The sequence below is a fragment of the Phyllobates terribilis genome, unplaced genomic scaffold (genome assembly GCF_046119375.1).
Source record: "Phyllobates terribilis strain yellow unplaced genomic scaffold, ASM4611937v1 Scaffold_5__5_contigs__length_657084704, whole genome shotgun sequence".
Lineage (NCBI taxonomy): Eukaryota > Metazoa > Chordata > Amphibia > Anura > Dendrobatidae > Phyllobates > Phyllobates terribilis.
Genome location: NW_027362765.1, coordinates 472,263,307 through 472,285,580, shown reverse-complemented (window position 1 = coordinate 472,285,580; position 22,274 = coordinate 472,263,307). Strand labels below are relative to the sequence as shown.

General features: G+C 41.8%; 1 protein-coding gene across 7 annotated transcripts in view; it reads left to right on the top strand.

Moving 5' to 3' along the window:
• The window catches only part of BICC1 (BicC family RNA binding protein 1), a 304,780-nt gene that overhangs the window by 268,157 nt on the left and 14,349 nt on the right, over positions 1-22,274 (top strand). For 4 of the 7 annotated variants that reach the window (XM_073685482.1, XM_073685481.1, XM_073685478.1 and 1 more), the window contains 9 exons: positions 7,219-7,413; positions 9,458-9,709; positions 9,943-10,074; positions 10,508-10,682; positions 11,104-11,265; positions 15,025-15,221; positions 16,423-16,561; positions 16,838-16,994; positions 17,077-17,236. In XM_073685482.1, the coding sequence (XP_073541583.1) occupies positions 7,219-7,413; positions 9,458-9,709; positions 9,943-10,074; positions 10,508-10,682; positions 11,104-11,265; positions 15,025-15,221; positions 16,423-16,561; positions 16,838-16,994; positions 17,077-17,236 (1,569 nt within the window). The remainder of the gene's footprint in view (positions 1-7,218; positions 7,414-9,457; positions 9,710-9,942; positions 10,075-10,507; positions 10,683-11,103; positions 11,266-15,024; positions 15,222-16,422; positions 16,562-16,837; positions 16,995-17,076; positions 17,237-22,274) is intronic. The other 3 variants (XM_073685480.1, XM_073685476.1, XM_073685479.1) reach the window with 3 other exon arrangements.

Genomic DNA, 22,274 nt, shown 5'->3' with positions numbered 1-22,274 from the left:
CCCACTATCAGTATTTAGTCAGTATTAACTCAATATTTCTTCTCAGGAGTGGGAGCCAAAACCAGGTGAGGACCAATCAGAGGTAAGGGAGAATAAAAACAAGTGCAATAATTCTGCATTTATCACCCACTCCTGGTTTTGGCACCCACTCCTGAGAATAAATGCTGACCAAATACTGATAGTGGGGCCCGTGGCCTTATGCAAATTATAGCTAGATTTTTTTTCTTGTGGCAGTTCACCCTTCCCTGTCATTTAGATTGGATGTAAGCTCTATGTATCCAGGGTTCTACGGTCTTCAGTTTCTCTCACACAGCTGCAGTGCTAATAAGTTTCTCTCCCAAGGTTTCCAATGTCTCCACTGCAGCTCTGTGTACAACCACTTTCCTCCTGCAATCTCAAACACTGATAGGAGGGGTGAGAGCAGCGAAAACAGGAAGGAGTAGGAGAGGGAGCTTTGATGTTTATGTATCAATTTTGCAAAAGTGTTCAGTTGTTCTCCACTCTCTTGTCACAGCATGAGTCTTGCAGAAATACATTAGGATATGTACTGCAACTGCAGCCCATTCATACGGTTTTCCACTAGTCTATATTTCCGGTTTGTACTAATTAAACCTAGAGATAAGCTTAAAAGACCTGGTGATGTCTAATAATGTTGCTAAATTAGGAGCTTTTTGCAATTATGTATTTATTCGGTCGTCCATGACAGCACCACGTGAGAGAGAGGATCCGCCCATCAAGGACAGGAAACCTACAGGTTAAAAAGGGCAGCCCTCTCTTTCCGCCTCAGTTTAGGTTTCCTGTCCATGATGGGGGACCTTGCAGGCTTACCTGCAGAAGATGGACTCCTGTCCCAGAGAGGGCCACAGCAGGTGGTTGGAGCCGGTCTGTCCCGGTCCTCTGGAGACGCCACGGCAGGGCTCATGGGGGCGCCTCCGTGAGCGTTGCGGCAGGCGCGACATCGCCTCACGGGAGGTAGATGTCCGCCAGGTGTGGGGCCGCTAGCGGGCCCCCCCCCCCTCGCTACCGCTTGCAGGAGATCCAGGTCGCGCCGGCGGCGCACGTGACGGGCGCGACCTTCTGACGCGACTTCCGGTGCGCCCTGGCGGGAAGCCCTGTGACGTCAGGGGCGGGGCTCGTTTGAATTTTTTGGCGCGAGCAGCTGAACGCCGGGGGATTGAGGACCTGGCGGCGAGTAGCCCACCTGGATCCCACCTGGACCTGGGGAGGGAGACCAAGGAGCAGGTAACGCCCTCCTGGGTAAAAAAAAAAAAAAAAAAGAAGGAAACACACACCCACACATGGTACCGGTATGGCCAGTATATAAAGGGTCTGGTAACATACAGAGGTGCTTCCCAGCTCATTCTTACATTGTAAGCTATGGAAGATTCACAGGAGCTGTCACCTAGGCAACAACATCTGCTGCAGGAGCAGCCCTCTGGGGAGCCCTCACAACTAGTGGCGCAGCGTCATTCCCGGCTAGGGTCTGGTCGTACAACTAGAAGAGCTACCACTAAGAGCAGGAAGGACGGTCCGGTGCGGCGTGATTCCTCGCCATGCATGCTGGATTCTTCTGCTTCTACGGTACCGAAGGTTCTGTGGGGTGAGTGGAATCTTCGTGAAAGTTCTACTAATGTTTCCTCCTTCTTTCTATCTATGACTTTCTTTTAGAGCATGAAATGTTCCTCGAAGTCCAAGCACAGAGAGTGTGCCTTATGCAGCTGTCCACTCCCTGATTCTTGTAGCAAAAGGTTGTCAGCTTTGTATCAGCAAAATGATATCGGAGGAGACCCCAGATTTTTCCCTAGGCCTAAGAACTTTAATAAGGGAAGAAATAGGCAAAGCATTGCAAGGTTCAGAGTCTGGGCATATTCCTCAAGAAACCCAGCCGGGTTCAGACTCTAAGCTATCGGTCGCTTCCTCCTCCGCCTTCTCTTCCTCTGATAGTGAGCCAGACAGACAGTGCTTCCCCCTGAAGGAGGTCGATGCCCTAGTAAAAGCCGTCCGATCTACAATGGGGATAGTGGACTCGAGGGTAGAGAAGTTAGCTGAGGATGTTATGTTTGGTGGTCTGGGGCTAAAGAAGAGAAGGGTCTTTCCAGTAAATTCAAGGGTGAAAGACCTCATTGATAAGGAGTGGAGAAAGCCTGACAAGAAGGGTAGTGTTCCTCCATCCTTTAAAAGGAAATATCCGTTTGAGGATGCTATGTGTTCCTCCTGGTTAAAAGCACCCAAGCTGGATGTTGCTGTTACTAAAGCAGCGAAAAGAGCTTCCCTCCCGTTCTATGATATGGGTGCATTGAGAGACCCCCCCTAGACAGACGGGCTGATACTTTCCTGAAAGGGGCATGGGAGACAGCTGCGGGAGCACTGAGACCAACGTACGTCCAGAGCCCTGATGGTGTGGCTTGAACAGCTAGAGAGTCAGTTGAAGGATGGGACTTCTAGGAAAGACATTATTTCTTCCCTTCCACTGGTTCAGGGGGCGGCAGCTTTTCTTGCTGATGCATCTGTGGACTCGGTGAGGTTGGCAGCAAAGTCAGCAGCACTGTCAAATGCGGCTCGGCGAGCCTTGTGGATTAAAAGCTGGCCAGGGGATTTACAGACTAAGTCCAGACTGTGTACAATCCCGTGTGAAGGGGAATACCTCTTTGGTCAGACCATGGACGACTTATTGGAGAAAGCGGGGGACCCCAAGAAGGGGTTTCCATCAGTACCTCTACCCTCCTTTAAGAGATCGTTCCGGAAGAGATATTTCAGGGAGCAAGACAAGTCTGATGAAAGAGGTTGAAAAGTTCTTCCCCAGAACGCCAGGCTGCCCTCGTTTCGGAAGTACAAACCCTAATAAGAAAGCACGTCCTGATGGAGGTTCCGGAAGCTGAAAAGGGTCTTAGTTTCTACTCCCCGCTCTTCTTGATTCCGAAACCGGATGGAAGTTTCAGGACAATTATAAATCTGAAATCCCTGAATAATTTCCTTAAAATACACACCTTTAAAATGGAGTCTTTAAAATCCGTAATAAAGTTACTTTTTCCCCACTGCTATATTGTAGTGCTCGATCTCAAAGATGCGTATTACCATATCCCAATTCATAGTGATTACCAGAAATACTTGAGGCTGGCCATTGAAATAGACGGGGTGGTTAAACACTTCCAATACACTGCACTCCCCTTCGGTTTAGCTATAGCCCCACGGGTTTTTACTAAAGTAATGGCGGAAGTTATGGCCCATATAAGAGAAAGGGACATTCTAATTATCCCTTACCTGGATGATCTCCTGATAGTGGGGAATTCGTTGGTTCAATGCGAGACCCACCTGCAGGAGACCATGTCGGTCTTAAAGAGTTTGGGGTGGTTTCTAAATTTAGAAAAATCTAGACTATCTCTACTCAAGGTACAACAATATCTGGGGGTCATATTAGATTCCAGGAAACAGCTATGTTGTCTTCCAGAAGAGAAAATTGATAGAATCTGGGAGTTGGTAGAACAATGTATACGTAAACCTTCTATGTCACTCCGTAAGGCCATGTCACTATTGGGAACCTTCACCTCCACTTTTCCTGCGGTTCGTTGGTCACAATTGCATTCAAGAGCCTTTCAGTGGGATGTGTTGTACAATAACGCAGCTTTAGAGGGGCATCTAGACCGTAAGTTTACGCTAGGTCCTCGTGCCATATGGTCCCTTCGTTGGTGGTTACGACAAGACAATCTTGCTAAAGGGGTTCCCTGGGAATGTAGTCCAACTGCAGTCTTGTCCACTGATGCAAGTGCTACAGGTTGTGGAGCTCACTTTGAAGGGAAATTAGTGCAGGGAACCTGGTCAAGCAGTGAGCAACAGTTGTCATCAAATGTTAAGGAGCTTCTGGCGGTGCAGCATGCGTTCAACGAGTTCCTTATATATTTTCAGGACCAGCATGTCCGTGTACTCTCGGACAATCAAGTCACAGTAGCTTACATAAACCACCAAGGGGGAACCCGCTCAAGAAACTTGAGGGTAGCGAACGCACTTCTGCTGAAAGCCGAAGATCACGGTCTCTTTCGGCTACTCATCTAAAAGGCAAGGAAAATATCACAGCGGATTTCCTCAGCCGTACTTCTGTAAAAGGAGAGTGGTCCCTAAATACACAAATATTCTCCAGAATCGTAGAAATGTGGGGCCTTCCGACTGTAGACTTATTCGCAACAAGAGCCAATCGGAAAGTGGAAAATTTTTGTTCCTTAGACCCCAGAGAAGGACCCCTGGCAGTGGACGCCTTTATGGTTCCCTGGAGGTTTCCTCTGGCATATGCCTTCCCTCCCATGATCCTGCTCCCAGCGGTGATAAAAAAAGATCAGGGCAGACCGGGCCAGAGTGATACTCGTATGTCCCTTTTGGCCCAAAAGACCGTGGTTCCCTTGTCTCCGGAAGATGTCCATATCAGATCCCTGGGTTCTTCCGGAGATTCCGGACCTCCTCACTCAAGGGCCACTTTCCCATCCTCCAACCCCGAGTCTACATTTGACGGCGTGGAATTTGAGAGGGTGTTATTGACCAACAAAGGATTCCCCGCAAATGTAGTGAATACTCTCCTGGCTAGCAGAAAACCTGTTACCACCCATATTTATGCCAGGACCTGGAGGAAGTTTCTGTCCTTTGCAAAAGTTAAGGTGGAGGAGGGGCCCCCTATTGGGAAAATACTGGAATTTCTGCAGCGAGGCTTAGAATTAGGTCTCACTACCAGTACCTTGAAAGTACAGGTGTCGGCGTTGGGAGCTTTATTTTCTTCCAATATTGCAGATAACTATTGGATAGGCCGTTTTATAAAAGCTTCCTTTAGGTGTAGACCCATTACCAAAGCAAAGATGTCTCCCTGGGATTTGAATTATGTCTTAGATGCCTTGACCAGTCCTCCTTTTGAGCCACTAGATTTAGTCTCCCCCCAAAATTATTTTCCTAAAGACGGTCCTGTTAGTAGCCCTAACTTCAGCCAGGAGAGTCAGTGACCTACAGGCCCTTTCAATATGCCCTCCATTCACGCAAATTTTGGACGATGGGATTATATTAAAACCTGATCCAGCCTTTCTTCCTAAAGTGGCCACTCTATTCCATAGAACCCAGGAAATAGTTCTCCCAACTTTTTGCTTTCCGCCCAAAAATCAAAAAGAGGAGAGACTTCACACTTTAGACGTTAGGAGGTGCGTACTAAGGTACTTAGAAGTATCACATGGCTTTAGAAAGGATAAGTCCCTATTTATTTGCTATCAGGGGGCTAGGAAGGGTTGTAAGGCCTCAAAGGCTACAATCGCTAGATGGATCAAGGAGGCAATTTCCCTCGCATACTCCTCAGGGGATAAAGAGATACCGGAGGGATTGAGGGCGCATTCTACCAGAGCGGTGTCAACCTCCTGGGCGGAGAAGACAGGGCTTTCCATTGAGGAGATTTGTAAGGCTGCCACTTGGTCTTCTCCCTCTACTTTCTATAGGCACTATAGATTGGATCTGGGTGGCTCTGCAGATCTCACTTTCGGGAGAAGGATGCTTCAAGCTGTGGTCCCTCACTAATTGCCTTCGTCTCTGTAATTCTCTCACGTGGTGCTGTCATGGACGACCGAATAAAGCCTTAGTTACTTACCGGTAACGGGATTTTTCGGAGCCCATGACAGCACCCGTATATTCCCTCCCTTCACTGGTGTTGTGCACTCCTGTAGATTTGATTTCTTTTTGTTCACCCTTGTGGGAAATTGATGAAAAGTAATGTACTTAATGTGATTGTTTTGTTATAACTAACCTTGGCAGTACTCTCATGCTCTGTTAACTAAACTGAGGCGGAAAGAGAGGGCCGCCCTTTTTAACCTGTAGGTTTCCTGTCCTTGATGGGCTTATCCTCTCTCTCACGTGGTGCTGTCATGGGCTCCGAAAAATCCTGTTACCGGTAAGTAACTAAGGCTTTTATAACCAAAAGTCAAAAACTGTTATAGGGTGATATCTGTAATATCTAGATATCACCTTCCTAACACCCACCAGAGACTATACCAGCCATATAATTGTACTACATCAATATAATAGCTGTTTTTTTTTTTGTTTTTTTTTTCTCCATTGGTAAATCTCAAGATCTGTCTTGGGAGTTTCTACATCGCTCCTTTTTCCTGGCATTTACAGTCATCATTAGATTTTCCAGTCTTATTTGAAGCCGCGTATCCTTGTTCAGTGCCCTGATGCCCTACAACATCTGATTAGAGGTTTCTTTGGCTAGGTGAATACCATTGTGCTGTTTTGGAATAAAAAAACCTCTCCTATAATGGTTTGGCTATTTTAGTGACCTATTTCAGATTTCCTCCATTGCTTTGTGGTTTTCAACTCATCAGTGTTTGAGACGTTTTATAGTCCAGACTAAACCACCTTTCTGCATGCAGTTATTTCATTCATCATTTATTACTGATCGCCTGCTGACTGCTAAAGTACACACAGGCAGAAGTATTGAAAGATTATTTGCTTTAGATCTGGCATTTATGTCCCATCTAACATTCCTTGGCCGTGACTTGTACACCACACTACTCATTCATATAGTCATTAAAAAGTAAGAAAAACAACTCTGAAGTCTGCGCTGTGGCTTGTTAGCAATGCTGTGTTTTCACATTTGTATATTTTCACAATATCTTACTACCCAACATTACTTGGCGTATGTATGATGTATTGCTCTGTTGCAGATAGGATTTTGAGCAGTTGCTCCATTGGAAACCAATCTCATTACCCTCAATGGGAAAACCTGCACCCCAGCTGGTAATTTACATGCCGGTATGATACCGGTCGTGCTCGGACCTCAACACTCTCGCCTGCCCCAGGTCCCCTGACCCAAACAAACTGCCTCAATATGTCACCTTGAAAATAGCCCATGCGCTTGAGAAACTCTGGCTAATTCAGCATGGTGCTCGTCCAACATACTGCATTTTTCTTGTCCTGTATACTTGGTTAAATTGTTTTTGCTTTTACTGCATTCATTTAATCTTATTTTGCTGCACAGTTGATTGCAATTCTTTGTAGTCTAAAGAACTCGAGAAAAACGTTTGCATCCATGATCTTAACTTGCATAAAAGTGGATATTCGCTTGGTACTTTGTTTTAGTGTAACTTATGGTATACTCCTCCAACATGATGGGACCTTGCCTTTAACTGGGTGGTTTCTGCAAAAAATATGTTTTGTTCCTATACACTGAACTACGCTGTTTTTTTCCCCCTCCTGCAGGAGCTGCTGCCGTTGGTGTTGATGTTTGATTTGCCCATAGCGGGGATTCTGCAGCCAATTCCTGATCCGAACTCGCCCACAATCCAGCACATTTCGCAAACCTACAACATAACTGTTTCATTCAAGCAGCGCTCAAGAGTCTACGGTGCTACTGTGATTGTAAGGGGGTCCCAGAATAACACCAGCGCTGTTAAGGTAATTCTCCAGGACCCTTTTGTCAGAAGGCTTTTACCCCACGGCTTTTCCATGAATCAGGCCCCTCTGTGAGCAGCCAGGTTCATTCTGCAATCACGCTTGTTATTCCAGCTGCGAAACGGATCATCCTGAAAAAAGAATTTGCGTAAACCATCGGCGGAGTTCATTTCAGTGTCATATACTGATGTGTGCGCCTACTCCAATGCTTAAACCCTGCACATGGCATCAGAACATTAATGAAATGAATCTCCTGGCATTCAGAAGGTTCAAAATGCTCAATCATGTTAATGTGCTGATTCAGCGCAGCCGCATCTGGTGGATTTCCTTTCCAGTGACACTGTTGGTTTAAACAAGTTAAATAAAGTTCATAATGGGGTGTAGTGAGATGGACGGATGTAAAGGGACTCTAGAGTAAGGGACATAACAGAACTGTAAGGTTGTGTCCATGTCACACTCCTTATTTTACTTCATAGGCATTACATTGATTTCTATCTATCCTGCTAGGTACTTCATAGGAGGACAGATAAAAATCAATGTAATGGATAATCTTATGCATACTAGTCCTTAGTAACCAGAGCTGCATTCACAATTCTGCTTGAAACAGTTGTCCCAAACTATTTGGCCTCCATATTATAGTGAGTTTTTTTTTTTTTTTTTTTTTTTTTTTTTAAATGCACACCACATAACCTGTTGCAAAAGTCCATGGTTCCAGATTCATCATAATGGTTTTTCTACTTTTCCAGTGTAATTTGCTTCATTTTAGAAACTTAAGTTTGCTTCTTATTCACAAAAACTGCATTCAATGCTACAAGACAAAGCGACTTTAATAAATCACTAATGATCTGTCCCCATATGTACAATAGGTTTGATAACACAAAGTCCCTGATTCATTATTTTGCAGATTTTACAATTATTATTTTTTTTATTTTTTTAGATCTGGTCTTTTTTTTTGTGCTGGCAGATATGACACCATCATCAAAATGATGCTCTTTTGTTTGTGTCAAAGGCTGCATGTAGTTTTCATCGAAGCATAAACAATTGGGCAGACTTTACACTACTGGAATAAAATGGCATAGAAATTTTGCAACACTTTGGAAAGTCTCAAAGAATAAGTCAAAAAAATCTGGATAAGGCCCATATTGTTGTGCAAACCTAAAAAGTAAGGACTGAAAAAGTGTAAAAATATCACAACAGCCGTAATGAATTTGGCACAAACCTAAAAATGCCTTGAAATGCCTTTTATCCCATAAAAAGGCACAAAAAGCACGATAATCAGGGCAAAGTGTCTCTCCTGTTTTGTAGTTTACCTGTATCTTGCAATGAGGCAATTCGACATTACTCGCATTTGTTTCCAGGTTAGCCGTGCACCTTGTATACATTCCAGATGCAGACATATATCCCATATACCAATTCTGTCACTTATCCCCCTACTGTTCAAATTCCGCTTCCATCAGAAATACTGGGAGGTCTTCGGCAAATTTTCACATTGGATTATGAACACGGTTTTCTTGCTAAGATAGTAATACAAATGCTCTAATGCCTTCTCATCCAATAAATACATGCAGCAGTTATGTTCTTTGTGCTATGTAAAAACAGATACTATGTAAACTGTATAGTTTACAGTGGGCTTTAACATGGGCTCACATTCTGTAATCATCTAAAGATGTAACAGATGTTGAAGCTCTCATTTTTACAAATACATAGAAATCTCTTGGTATGTTGTATGGAATTCTAGAAGTGATATTTGAACTCCATGACATGTTTAAGTGGCGCATCTTATTGCTAAAAGCTCCAAGATGTAAACCTTTCTGCCTGTAAATATATGCACACACATTTTTCTCAGTGGGATTATATTTGGTAAGTTTTAGATGATATTAATCGCATAGTTTTAGGGAAGAACCACTGGATCCGCACGTCACCGGCAATTTTCCCTCAGTGGATGTTGCCAAACTTGAATAGTCACTGGCCTGTTTCTGGACATGAGCGGATTATGGTCAATCTATTTTATATGGTAGGTTGACATCTTTTTGATTTTCTTTGATAGGAAGGTACTGCACTTTTGTTGGAGCATCTTGCTGGTAGCCTTGCCAATGCTATACCTGTCAGCACACAATTGGATATAGCTGCACAACATCACCTCTTTATGATGGGCCGAAACGGTGGCAATATCAAGCACATCATGCAACGAACCGGTGCTCAGATCCACTTCCCAGATCCCAATAACCCTCTGAAGAAGTCCACAGTCTACCTCCAAGGCACGATCGAGTCAGTCTGCTTGGCCAGACAATATCTCATGGTAGGCATCTTTTAAGGCTGTGATTATCGTGGGGAGATTACATGTCCAACATCTGCTTATACGCGCAACCTTGAAGTAAAGACTTGAGGCCAAGTCCAATCAGTAGGTCTTGTTGAGATCAGTAGTAGTCAACTACTCAGATGCAGTTCATTGTACATTAATCTTATATAATTATACTTTACAATGTGTATAAAATAGTTATATTATAATATTCGGTTTTCTTGCTTTCATAGGGATGTCTCCCACTAGTTCTAATGTTTGACATGAAAGAAGAGATTGAGGTAGAGCCACAGTACATAACACAACTCATGGAGCAGTTAGATGTGTTCATCAGCATAAAACCAAAGCCTAAGCAGCCAAGTAAAGTAAGTTTCAAGGAATAAATTCCTCCAAGTCATTATTTTTTCACCTGTTTTTTGTATGTTCAGCCTTCATCTCCATTACTGGTCTGGGATCTCTGCCATTTGTTTAGTTTATCAAGGTGTTCTAAGCCTGGCCATCATCTTTCGCAGCAGTACAACTCTTGTCTGGGAAATAATTCTTCATATAATCAAGAGTTGGCTGTAGTTTCTAGTCTGGTATCATTTGGCACTCTAAACTTTTCTGGTATAGTTAATGTATCTTATGGAAATTAATAAAGTTGAAGAAATGTATGTTAAATATTATATAGTTGTGGTGAATTGGACTATATTCATGTAGACTCTCTATACGGTCAAAAAATCGTTATGAACAAAGATGGATGACGTTTTCTTGTTTTTTACCAATCTCAATGTAATTATGTTTACATTTCTCTTTCAGTCAGTGATTGTAAAAAGCGTGGAAAGAAATGCCTTAAATATGTACGAAGCCCGAAAGTGCCTTCTTGGACTTGACAGCAGTGGAGTTGCCATTACAAGCCAGTCTCCATTATCTTGCCCAATGCCTTATCATGGACTGGATATACTGACAGCAGGTTTGGGACTTACTGGATTAGGTGAGTGAAAGCGGACCTTTTTGTTCCATATTTTTCGACACTATATTTAATTGTTGGTGTGGATCATGCTATGTGAGGTTTTTATAACAGAGCCATTTACATAGATATTGTTACATTATATGTAAACTTTACTAGTTTTATACTATGCAATAAGAGGCAAGTTAATGTTTGCAATATTAAAAGCTTATAGCGCTGACTAACAGAATGCTCTCTTTCTAGGGAGGTTTGAGAACATACTGTGCTTCTTCAACAAACTTTATACAGTCCCAGAGAACCTATTTAATATCAGATTAATTAATGATTAAATATTTCCACATTACACTAAAAACTTTAGACCTCAATGAGATTTCTAAATACACAGAGGAAATATAATGGTTTTTTTTTTACTTTTCTAATATTGCTCATTTTACATCTTCTACAGGTCTCCTGGGTCCCAATGCTCTATCGATTAACTCCTCTACAGCCCAAAATACTCTGCTGAATGCCCTTAACAGTTCTGTCAGTCCTCTACACAGCCCCAGTTCCGCTGCACCAAGTCCAACGCTGTGGGCAACGTCACTAGCGAACACTACCAGCGCTGCAGGTGACGGAAGCACTGCTAAGTTCTGCATTTTCAGTTTTACTAGGTGTACAACTGATCTTTATTGCAGAAATACTGGCTAACTTTTTTAGTTCGAAATTTTGATGTGATTGATGCAAACAATTAAGCTGTATTTGTTCTTAAACTTCTTATTTTTCCTTATGACATGGGTATTTCAGTCATAGGTTAAGAATGACTTCAAGTAGATCATGGAAGGAGGATGAGCCTAAAAATTGTTACCTTTTGCCTTCTATAATTAAAATCTTTTTTCCCATATATTTTATTTTTTTTTTTAACTTGTATTAGTTTTTTGCTTACTTGAACTTTAACTAAAGCTCCCTTCATTCTGCCATGATTTTTCAGATCTCTGGATATACAATTAGTAACCCGTGTCTAGTTTCAGATTTTGAGGTCTCTTCTAGCTCTAGTGTATCAGTACAGCTTCATTCCTGGAATGATTTCCCTTTTCTACAGCTAGTGAAGGATCTTGTCTTTTTTTTTCGAAAACCTGAGTGAGCTATTGTCCTTGGATGCTTTGTTCCTCTCCTCTGATCTGCTGGGTATAACCCCCTCCCTGCTGCTATCTCTAACACTGAGAAAAGAGAGGGAGAATGTCACCAGAGCTAGAAATAAAGTGCTGATGGATCTACATCAGATTTTGCAGATCCCGTTAGCTAGGTAAAAGGTTTACCCACTCTCTGCTGTAGCAACGAGATAGGAATTTAATAAAGACTGTTAAAGTTGTTTAATTTGGCATTTAGAAAGCCTAATATAGTGCAGTGGTGTATGTAGCATCTAATTATGAATTCATTGCACAGTCTTTCTTGTATTTTTGATGATTTTATAATTTTACAAGAAGTTAACATTTAAGCAATATTTCATTTTAAACACCATCCCCCACCACACTAAAAATAAGTCGGGATAAAGATATTTTTAAAACATCCTAATGCCAATTTTAGTTAATTCTAGTCGTCAATCCTATATGATCACTGCGAGCAGCATTGAAAGTTTGACTGAATTCGCATGAAATGTCCTTTTTACACTAGTTTACTGACTCGTTGAAATCTAAAACCTTAAAAAAAAAAGAACATTATTGCCAGCAAAATTGTAAAATTATATCATGCAAAGTTAAAAATTTTCTTTTTAAGTTCTCTTAACTTAGCCCACAAATCCTAACCAAAATACATTGCAGATTAATCCGTGTAGAATGTTTGACCTGTTTTTTGTTACTTCTGATAAATTCCTTAAGTTATATATTTTCCATTATGATCTGTCTCTGTGGCATTAAACATAATTACCGGTTGCAGTTCTAATCTGTCCTGGAAATTTCTTCTTACCAACATTGTCTTTAAGAATGGAAAATTACCTAGAATTGCCAAAATAGTTTGGAATTTGTTACTGTAAAAACAAGTGGAAATGGTCTGAAAAAGAATAGGCTTTTCATGTTGGAATAAGGCTTAGTTGCTATATGTTTCTATTTGGCTGTCAAGTTTTTTTTTTTTTTTGCCCCATAAATAATTTAAAGGTAACGGGGATACTACAATTAGGTAAAAAATGTCTGTCTATTTCCATATTGAAATTCTCCCTACTACATTTTTTTTTGTAATGTCCGTATAGTAAAGTCATTGCTATGTAAAGAGTTGGACATACTGCCAATGTTCCCCCTTGAAGAACAACTGTTGGGTTGTGTAATGCGAATTGACATGTTTATGATGTTAATGTTTGTTGCATGACAGTAGGGAAAGCAAGAGTTAATGTTTGGGATTAACCCAGAGTGGGAGGCGATAAACCGAAGGGGCAAGACTGTTCATGTCAGAAAGGGGAGTGCATAGAGAACAATCCTAAGGTCTGGTGTGAGCAGTGCCGCATTTCATGGGTGTCCCTATTAGTGAGAGGAAACCGATAAAAAAAGAGAGCATGATCTGGAGCAGAAATAAGTAAAAGTGATTGAGACACAGGAGACTAGTTCCGGGAGAAGACGTCTAGTAGTGTGGCCCAGAGTTTATAACTCCTAAAGGTAATGGGCCTAGACAGGATGAAGTATGTGACACGAAGAGTGTGCCCTGGGTGAGGGGGGGTTCCAGAGCATTGGTGGAAGATGGCAACGTAGTTCCCCAGAGGGGAAAGACGACTCGGAACCCGCAGGTTGAGTAAAGGACTTTTGCTAGCTGAACTGTAGTATCGAGCTAGCTTGTTGTGAAGTAGTGAGGAATAATGAAGACTGAGGACAAGTAAAGAGAGAGGAGAAAGGGATTGAATTTGTGTGAGGAAAATGTTACGCATTATGAAGGAAACGTTTGAGAATATTTGTACCCGCTATCTACTGTATATAAGCCTCCCCAAGTTAATGTTCAGTAAAAGGTATATTTTGAACTGGTGGTTTCCCTCCTTGAACTGTCAAACATCTGGTCCTGGCCAACCAGCAACATTGGTTACATATGGTCTGCCTGGCTTTCAACACACCCAGCCAGGACCCCCATTTTCATGTAACGTGTCGGGGCATAAGAGATGAGCATCTTTCCCATGGCTGCCGCCCCTTGCCATGTTTACAGCTATACCAGTCAACCATATAAGGTGGCCCTTATTTTTTTTCCTTTCTTTTTAGTTTTTAAAAGGATATATGGAAATATTTTGCTGCTGTTGGAATGATTTTCCTTTAAATAGAGAACACTGCTAGGTATATCTTAGTCATGCTAGAAACAGGCCAGGTTTATGGGAACCGCTCATTAAAGGGAGTTTGTCATCCCAATTTCACAATATAAGGGAAGCACACAGCCATGTAGGAGATATAGCCCCTATAAAAATTGCACCTTTAGGCCATGTTCACACATTGCATAAAAAATGCTGAAAAATGCAAATTTTCTGCAGTTTTACAGTACCAGCAAAGTCTGAGATTCCAGATATCTCATGCACACCTTTTTAGTTTTTGATCAGGATTTTGTGCTTTGCATGTTTTTTTGCAGGTTAGAGCATGTCACTTCAGTGTTTATTTTCTGCGTTTTTCACCCATTGAAAATGAGTGGTGAAAAAACGCACAAAAAACACATGTCAGTTTTTTTCAGCCTTTTTTTGTGCCAAAACCTGCTGAAATAGAATGAGGTTTTTTCACTGAACTTTATGTACATGCATTAAGTGACAAAAGGACAGTGAAAAAAACGCAGCAAGAAAAATCCTGAACAAACCACCTGACAAGAGATCAGGTTTTGCTGCAGAAAAAAAAAAAAAAACGCAATGTGTGAACGTAGCCTTAGTGTTTTAATTGCTGCCTCTGTTCTGCAGAATCTAAAGTTTAATCAGATATACTAATTCGGTTGCTTGGTGCACCCTAAATGTGGCCAAGAGGTTCGGTGCACCATTCAACCCATTGGTTTTGCATGTTCTCTCATCACACAGCTGATGGTGTTTGCTTACCTGAAGAGAGCACTGTATGTAGAAAAAAAAGCTCAGGCAATCCAGTGCTGTCAGTTACCAGTGAGGGAGGTGGGGTGGAACGGTGCACTCTTTGGCCACACCTAGGGTGCACTGAGCACACTTGTACATTTGATGAAACTTCTTAAAGTTCAGTTTCTGCAGAAAGGAGGCAGCGATTAGAAGGCAAAGTGTGTGATTTTATTTGTTATACTCGCCATTTTCCCTACATGGCCATGTGCTTAATCTATATTGTCCGTTTAGGTGGACTGTGTACTAAGGATCTAAGGATTGTGTTCACTTAAATATCATGTGATGATAATACTTGTTTGTTGTCATTTTTTTCTTCTAAAGGGTTTTCTGCTATACCACACATGATGGTACCATCAGCTGCACAAGCCACGTTGACTAGCTTTCTTCTATCTGGGGTGCCCAACTATGGACAAAATACCCCATCCCCACCACCCGGACTGACCCCCGTTGATGTCCACATGAATGGATTGCACCCTGATTGCAAGAAAGTGGCATCAGCATTAAATGGTCATGTGAAAGTAAGTACACACTATGAAATAATGGCCCTTGCTTTGTAGCAAAGAAAGTCCAGTTGTAATTCTAAACTATATGGAAAGTGCGAAGGATTCTTATTTTATTCTGATAAGTCACATCATATGATCAGTGACTGCAGTTACACTGCATTGTACAAAATGGCTGTGAAATCGAAGGACAGTCGCTTGGTGCACTTTGGTGCTGAATGGATCAGTTCATCTTTCCAACTATGTGTTTTGCACATATCTGTCCCCTCTACTGGATTGACCGCCTATGTTTTTACAGAAGTGAGAGGCTTGCCTTTGGTGTTTTCATAGGTCGAAGCTGCCTGTGCTGTTTTCTGCTCATACTTTACACTGCGGCTTCGGTTTATAGTATGGAAATAAATCCGTACAAGCTGGCGCAAAAAAAAATGAAAAAATAATTACAGCTAAACAGAGAATTCTGCTACATGAAAAAAAAATTACGGAACCACGATCTATCTAAAGCGATTAACAGACCCAGCACATAAAATGGTCGGGCAAGGAAGCTCTTGTAGGAAATGTATAGACAAATATAGTTTCAACTGATCTCTGGTGGTTGTAGGATAAACTGATCATCAAGTTGGCGTCTGTTTCAAGACCTGGCAATTTTTTTATTTTTTATTTTCTTTGTTCATTTTTTTCCCCTTTTTCCTTTCAAAAGCCTTACCTGATCTTGCTAGTTTTATGCAAGGCAAGTTGTTGTAGTTTGGAATGGCGGCATACATTTTACAATATAATATACTGACCAATGGGGCTAAATTCCAGGTGAAATGTAAAAAATGAAAACCCGTATTGATGGCTTATTTTCTGTACACGGAGCTGTAGTTATTGATACTCTTTTGAGATATGAAGTTTTGAATGCCTTTTATTGCTTTCATTTTGGGGGAAGAGCGGTGACCGAAAAATGTTTTTGTATGTATTTTTCTTTTTGCTGTTTAACTAGTTTTGGTTGGAATTTTACATACACAAAGATGCCAAACTAATTGATTTTTTTACATTTTCAAATTTTTTTATTTTGGAACAGAAAAAAGTGATTTAAAACTTTTTTTTTTTTTAAATATAAATTTTTGTCCCTTGTTCTGCTGCAAAAGTAAGATGTCCTTATTGCACAAATTTATTTTTTATTTTTTTGCATTTAGTGTTTGCTAATGAACACATATATTTTTCTAATGTAATATTGCAGTCATCAAGCATGAAATACGGCACATTATCTGCGTCATCTCTAGGAGACAAGGTGATGAACTCACACCTACCTGAATCATCAAGACAGTCAAGCAACCGAAGCCCCCCTGACCAAACAAGTCCAAAGTCTGATTCAGAAGGTGGGCTCAAAGACTATGCAGTTTCCTTTTAGTGTTTCTCTTCTGTTCATCATGTTTTTAATATTTTAATTCTCTTTAAAAATTAGTTTCTGGAACTTTTTCCCCAAGAACAGAATGTTTTATCTTTTTTTAGGTGGCATCATGATTAAATGGTCAAAACTTCTTGTGTCTTGAAATATGGGTGATGTGGCCTGTCAATAGCTAGATCTGCATGATTGAAAAAGGGTAGATAACATTTTCTTAAAATTCACCCATTCTTTTTCCATTGCTTTTCAGGCTGTAATGATGCATTTGTGGAAGTGGGAATGCCAAGGAGTCCATCTCATTCAGCAAATACAAATGAACTGAAACAAATGCTGACGTCTGCTAAAGTCCCCTGTGCGAAGAGGCAGACGGTGGAATTATTGCAAGGCACCAAGAACTCTCGCTTGCAGTAAGTTCTAGTTTGGGTTGTGTGAGACGTGGCTCGTGTGTTCATCAAGCATGTTTGCCACTATGTTTTTCCTTTGTTCTAGTAGTACAGAACGGTTACTGTCTGATTCAGAGATGAGCTCTCCTGAGGGTCCGGTCACCGACAAGAAGGCCCCTGGCAGTGAACGAGCAGCCGAGCGAGCCGCCCAGCAGAACTCAGAAAGGGTACGACTTACTTCCCAGTCACCATACACTAATATGCAGGTAATCATTGCAGTACAGGCTGAGCTTCTGTAAGGTCATCAAAACGTAGTGAGTTTCTTCATGCAAAGACAGACAATGGCATATGGGGCTGATTTAAAATTAAAACCATTCTTATGTTGTGCTAATCAATTTCCTGGTCCAAGGTTATTATTGTGCGTTATGGCATGTTATGGCCCCTGCTGTCTGTCCTTTGCTGTACATAAAGCAAGCAGTTGGAAAGGAAAACAAAAAGTTCCTATTAGTTTTAAGACCTTTTTCACATCGTACCATTCTAGTAAGTAAAACCCTTTTTAGCTGTGCTATGAAACTTATGGCTACAGGTCTGGTATATTACAGACAGAATACATGAATATCATGTTTTAAAGCACCACTCCAGCGTTTTTTGTTTTTTTTTCAGTGCTAAAGTGGTGCTTTAAATATAAGTCCCCTTCTCCGGCAGGTCACTTTTCACAGGGGACAGAACGGAGCGACACTGGAAAAGAATGAAGGAGACGGCAGGGGACTTATAAAGCACCACTTCAGCTCTGCAATAAGAAAAGACTGCTGGAGTGGTTCTTTAAATTAAGTCTGGCAGCACAAAATTACTTTTCAAACAGGTTTCCTGATGCCCCCATAAGGAGCACCTTACTACTTTTTTCCCGTTTATCTTTGCCAGTCTTCCTACATTGACAGCTCTAGCTTTACAGGAGAACAGAGATGGATGGAAATAAAGTAGGTGGTAAGGTGCACTAAACTGTTGGGCAAAGCCATGGGTGAGCTGAGCTCTGTGGCTGGTTTGGACAGTCGTTTTGTGCTGACACTCCATAAAAGGAACCTACTGGCTTCTCCAGGTCCCCTAAGGCACCACCAGGCATTTGCTACCATTATATAATTTCTAACAAGCACCTTCATAGCCTTATTGATTACTGCATATGTCAAAAACTAATTAGTGGATGACTACTCGTAGAGTGTTCTTTTCCCCAGACTAATCATCCAACTAATCATGTCATCACTCAGGAGTGACATGATTTGCAAGAGCAGTATCATCGCCGGCTTGTTGCAATTCTCCACCTTCTTGACAATGCATATGTAAGCCAGTGCATTCATCAGAGCACTGCATTGGGAGGCAACGATGACTTAGGACTCAGCCAACCATTACAACTGGCTCTGCAAATCTCTCGGCTGGCTGTGTCCTACGTCACCGCTGCCTCCTTGGGTATGTGCAGTGAGCCGATGAAATTAATGTGCGTACACCTGGCTTGCTGTACATTGTCTAGAAGGCAGAAATTTGCAAATAGGTGGGGGTGAGATCACTTTTTCAAATCATTTTACTTACGCCCACAGTGTGAGGGGGAAAAAAACACCCCCACGGCTAGTTACCCATTAATTAGCACATTAGAAGCCCAGTTATAAAACATTTTTTTGGGTATATGCATTAATCAATAAAACACTAAAGGAGTTTGTTAGGACGTGTTTAAAGATGGCAATAAATTCGTGGTGGTTGGTGAGGTGGGTGCCTGAGAAAGCTGCAGAGTTCCCTTTAACTACTCGCCATCCTATAGCACAGAGGTCTCAAATGCTCGCCCCCCAAGGCTGCTTCATGAGGCCCACAGGCGCCATAGACCCCTTGACTATCGCAGCCCAGTTCAAAGGTCTGCCGACGGCAGCGCTTTATTTCAGTTGAATGTGTGTCCATGAACTACAAGAAGAGTATCCTGATGGGGCATTACTACAAGAGGACGACCAGGATGGGTCGTTACTATGCGATGGGGGATGTTAGTACAAGAAGGGGACCAGGATGGGGGATGTTAGTACAAGAAGGGGGGGGGACCAGGATGGGGGACGTTACTACAAGTCGGGGACCAGGATGGGGGACGTTACTACAAGTCGGGCACCAGGATGGGGGACGTTACTACAAGTCGGGCACCAGGATGGGGGACGTTACTACAAGTCGGGCACCAGGATGGGGGACGTTACTACAAGTCGGGCACCAGGATGGGGGACGCTACTACAAGTCGGGCACCAGGATGGGGGACGCTACTACAAGTCGGGCACCAGGATGGGGGACGCTACTACAAGTCGGGCACCAGGATGGGGGACGTTACTACAAGTCGGGCACCAGGATGGGGGACGTTACTACAAGTCGGGCACCAGGATGGGGGACGTTACTACAAGTCGGGCACCAGGATGGGGGACGTTACTACAAGTCGGGCACCAGGATGGGGGACGTTACTACAAGTCGGGCACCAGGATGGGGGACGTTACTACAAGTCGGGCACCAGGATGGGGGACGTTACTACAAGTCGATGCTAATTGTGAAACCATATTGCTGTATGTAATTAATTGGGGGAACCAAAATTGTAAAAAAAAAAAAAAAAAAAAAAAAAAAGTTCAAAAGGTGAATGGGGGGTGGGGGTGGGAAATGGTATCGCTAAAAAATGTCACTTTGTCCTGCAAAGTATGCTGCCTCCCCAAGTTCCGTTTTCTTTCCATGTGCGGCCCATATACCCAGCCGAGTTGGAGACCCCTGCTATAGCATGTATGCTTGTAATATGTACCGAAGTCCCACTTTCCTCCGAAAATAACAAGCTGACTAAATTGAAGTGAGTGTCAAATTGACACTGTTTGCTGCTCTTGTCTATCACATGCGATGATGGCACATATAGAAGGGGTGGTCTTAGACAGTCATCTCTCATTACTTTTATATTCTCCTGGCAAGTATGATGGCTTAAATTTTCTTATTCAGATTTTATTGAAATAATGGAATGTTTTTGTTTTTTTTTTTCTTTAAGAGTAATTAAAGAACACCTTAAAAATCGACTTAACCCCTTAGCCTTTTAACGGCGGTCGTTAGGGGTACTTATTTCTCAGATCTGCTTTTTAACAGTGCTGAGGAATAATGGTATAGCGCCGCCCCACGGCCGACTTTCCAGTGGGTATCAGCCCTGGCTGGTTTTAAAGCCGATTGGGTCCAATTAACCCCTTAAATACTGCTGTCAATCGTGACAGTGGTATTGAAGTGGTTACAAGGGGGTCTCAAGACCCCCTTAATAACCATCGGACCCACGCGATGAGAACCATGGGTCTCGATGGTTACTATGGTACCCTGAGGTCATGTGATGACCTCTGGGTACGGGGGCATGTGAGATCCAGCTATAAGCTGGGTCTCACAGGCTATCGGTGAGACACTGATAGACTCATGCACTTCAGTACACAAGTGTCACAGTTGGACTTGCTGAAAAAGTAAAAAAAAAAAAAAAAAAAAAAAAAAAAAAGTGAAATAAAATATATATAAAAAAAACACAAAAAAAGTGCACACCTCACTAAAATCCTTTACGCTACACAAAACGCAGCGTTTGTGATAGAACACAAATAAACACAGTATGCATAATTGGTATCACCCTGTACCAGAACGACCCACTCTATAAAACTGGCATGTTATTTATTTCATATGCCGTACGCCATAAAAAATAAAAATACATGCCAAAAATTTTGCTTTCATCAAAGTGAATAAAAAGCAGTCAAAAAATTTGTAGAAACAAAAATGCCTAACCGTCCTGCACAAAACAAGCCCTAATATGGCTCATTTGGCAAAAAAATAAAGTTACAGCTCTCCAAATATAATTCAAAAACAAAATCATTTTTGTAAAATATTGTATATAGTATGTAAAAATAGCAAAGCCTAAAAAAATATACATATGGTATCGCTGTAATCTTACCGACCCGACCAACAAATCTGTCATATCACTTTTACAGCACAGTGAAGGGCGCAAAAAATAAAAATAACTGAATTGCTGTTTTGTTTTTTTTCATTTTGTTTCTTATTAAAATCTCAAAAAGTGATCAAAAATTTGCCCCCAAAAAATCTGCAATTCAACCCCCAAACAATAAGCCCTCATACAGCTCTGTACGCCAAAAAATAAAAGTTACAGCTCTCAGAATATGGCGACGGAATATCTTTTATAGAAAAAAGCATTTTCACTGTATGGTGGTAGCAAAACCTAAAAAAAACACATCTGGTATCTCTGTAATCCCACTGATCAGAAGAATAAAACCACCTGATCACTTATACCACACGATGATCTGCGCAAAATTAAAAATAAGGACTATTCTTGTACTGCTGTCTTTGTTCATTCTGCCTCCCAAAAATCTGAATAAAGCTCTGCTCACATTTATCCTGTGCTCTCCAGTGAGTGCTTACATTGGGGTTTCTGTGTAGATTCCTCAAAAACGCGATTCAGACAAAACTCCAGACGGAACCACTCACTTATGAGGCCGACCAAGTCACTTTGGACTGGTCTCTGGTCCAGCAGTGTCCCATCATTTTAGGCATCTTTTTAGCGCTCAAGTGTTGGCGACCGCAGATCTGTGCACGCCTAAAAATATGGAGACCACCGGAGCAGACTCCAAACAGACTCCAAAGCATCTCCAGGGGTTTTTCACTGTTTAGGCACATCAGGGGCTCTCCAAACGCGACATGGCGTCCGCTTTAGATTCCAGCCATTTTTGCATTTAGGAAGTCAATCGTCACTCCTTCCCAGCCGAACCCTGCCTTGTACCCAAATGGTAGTCTTACCCCACATAATTTTATGGGATACATTTTTGGGGGTCAATTTTCACCTTTTATCCTTGTGAAAATATAACATTTGGGGCTAAATTTAAATTTAATGGAAAATGACAGAATTATATATATATAAAAAAAAAAAATCCTTTAAAAAGCCATAAAAACATAAGGGTTTTAAGTTGCTGTGAAAACTATCTCTGAAAAAAAATCCTGTTTAAATAATATTTAGTTAGTGTGGATCTTCTTGGCTGTTTAGTTTCCTTTTTTGTCCCTAAACGAGGGTAATTTAAAGGGATTGATGTGTGGGGTAGCAGTCATCTGCACCTCAACTAATCTCCTGTGGCGGTTACCATAGGTAAATGCTTTGCAGCTCCATCCTATGTGTAGCAGCTGCTGTTGGGTACTGTGAGGGCAGGATAGGAGCTGTCATGCAGTATTTGCTGCTATATGTTGAATGGTGTTGCAGCTCATTTCAAGGAGTTTACCTCTGCAGAC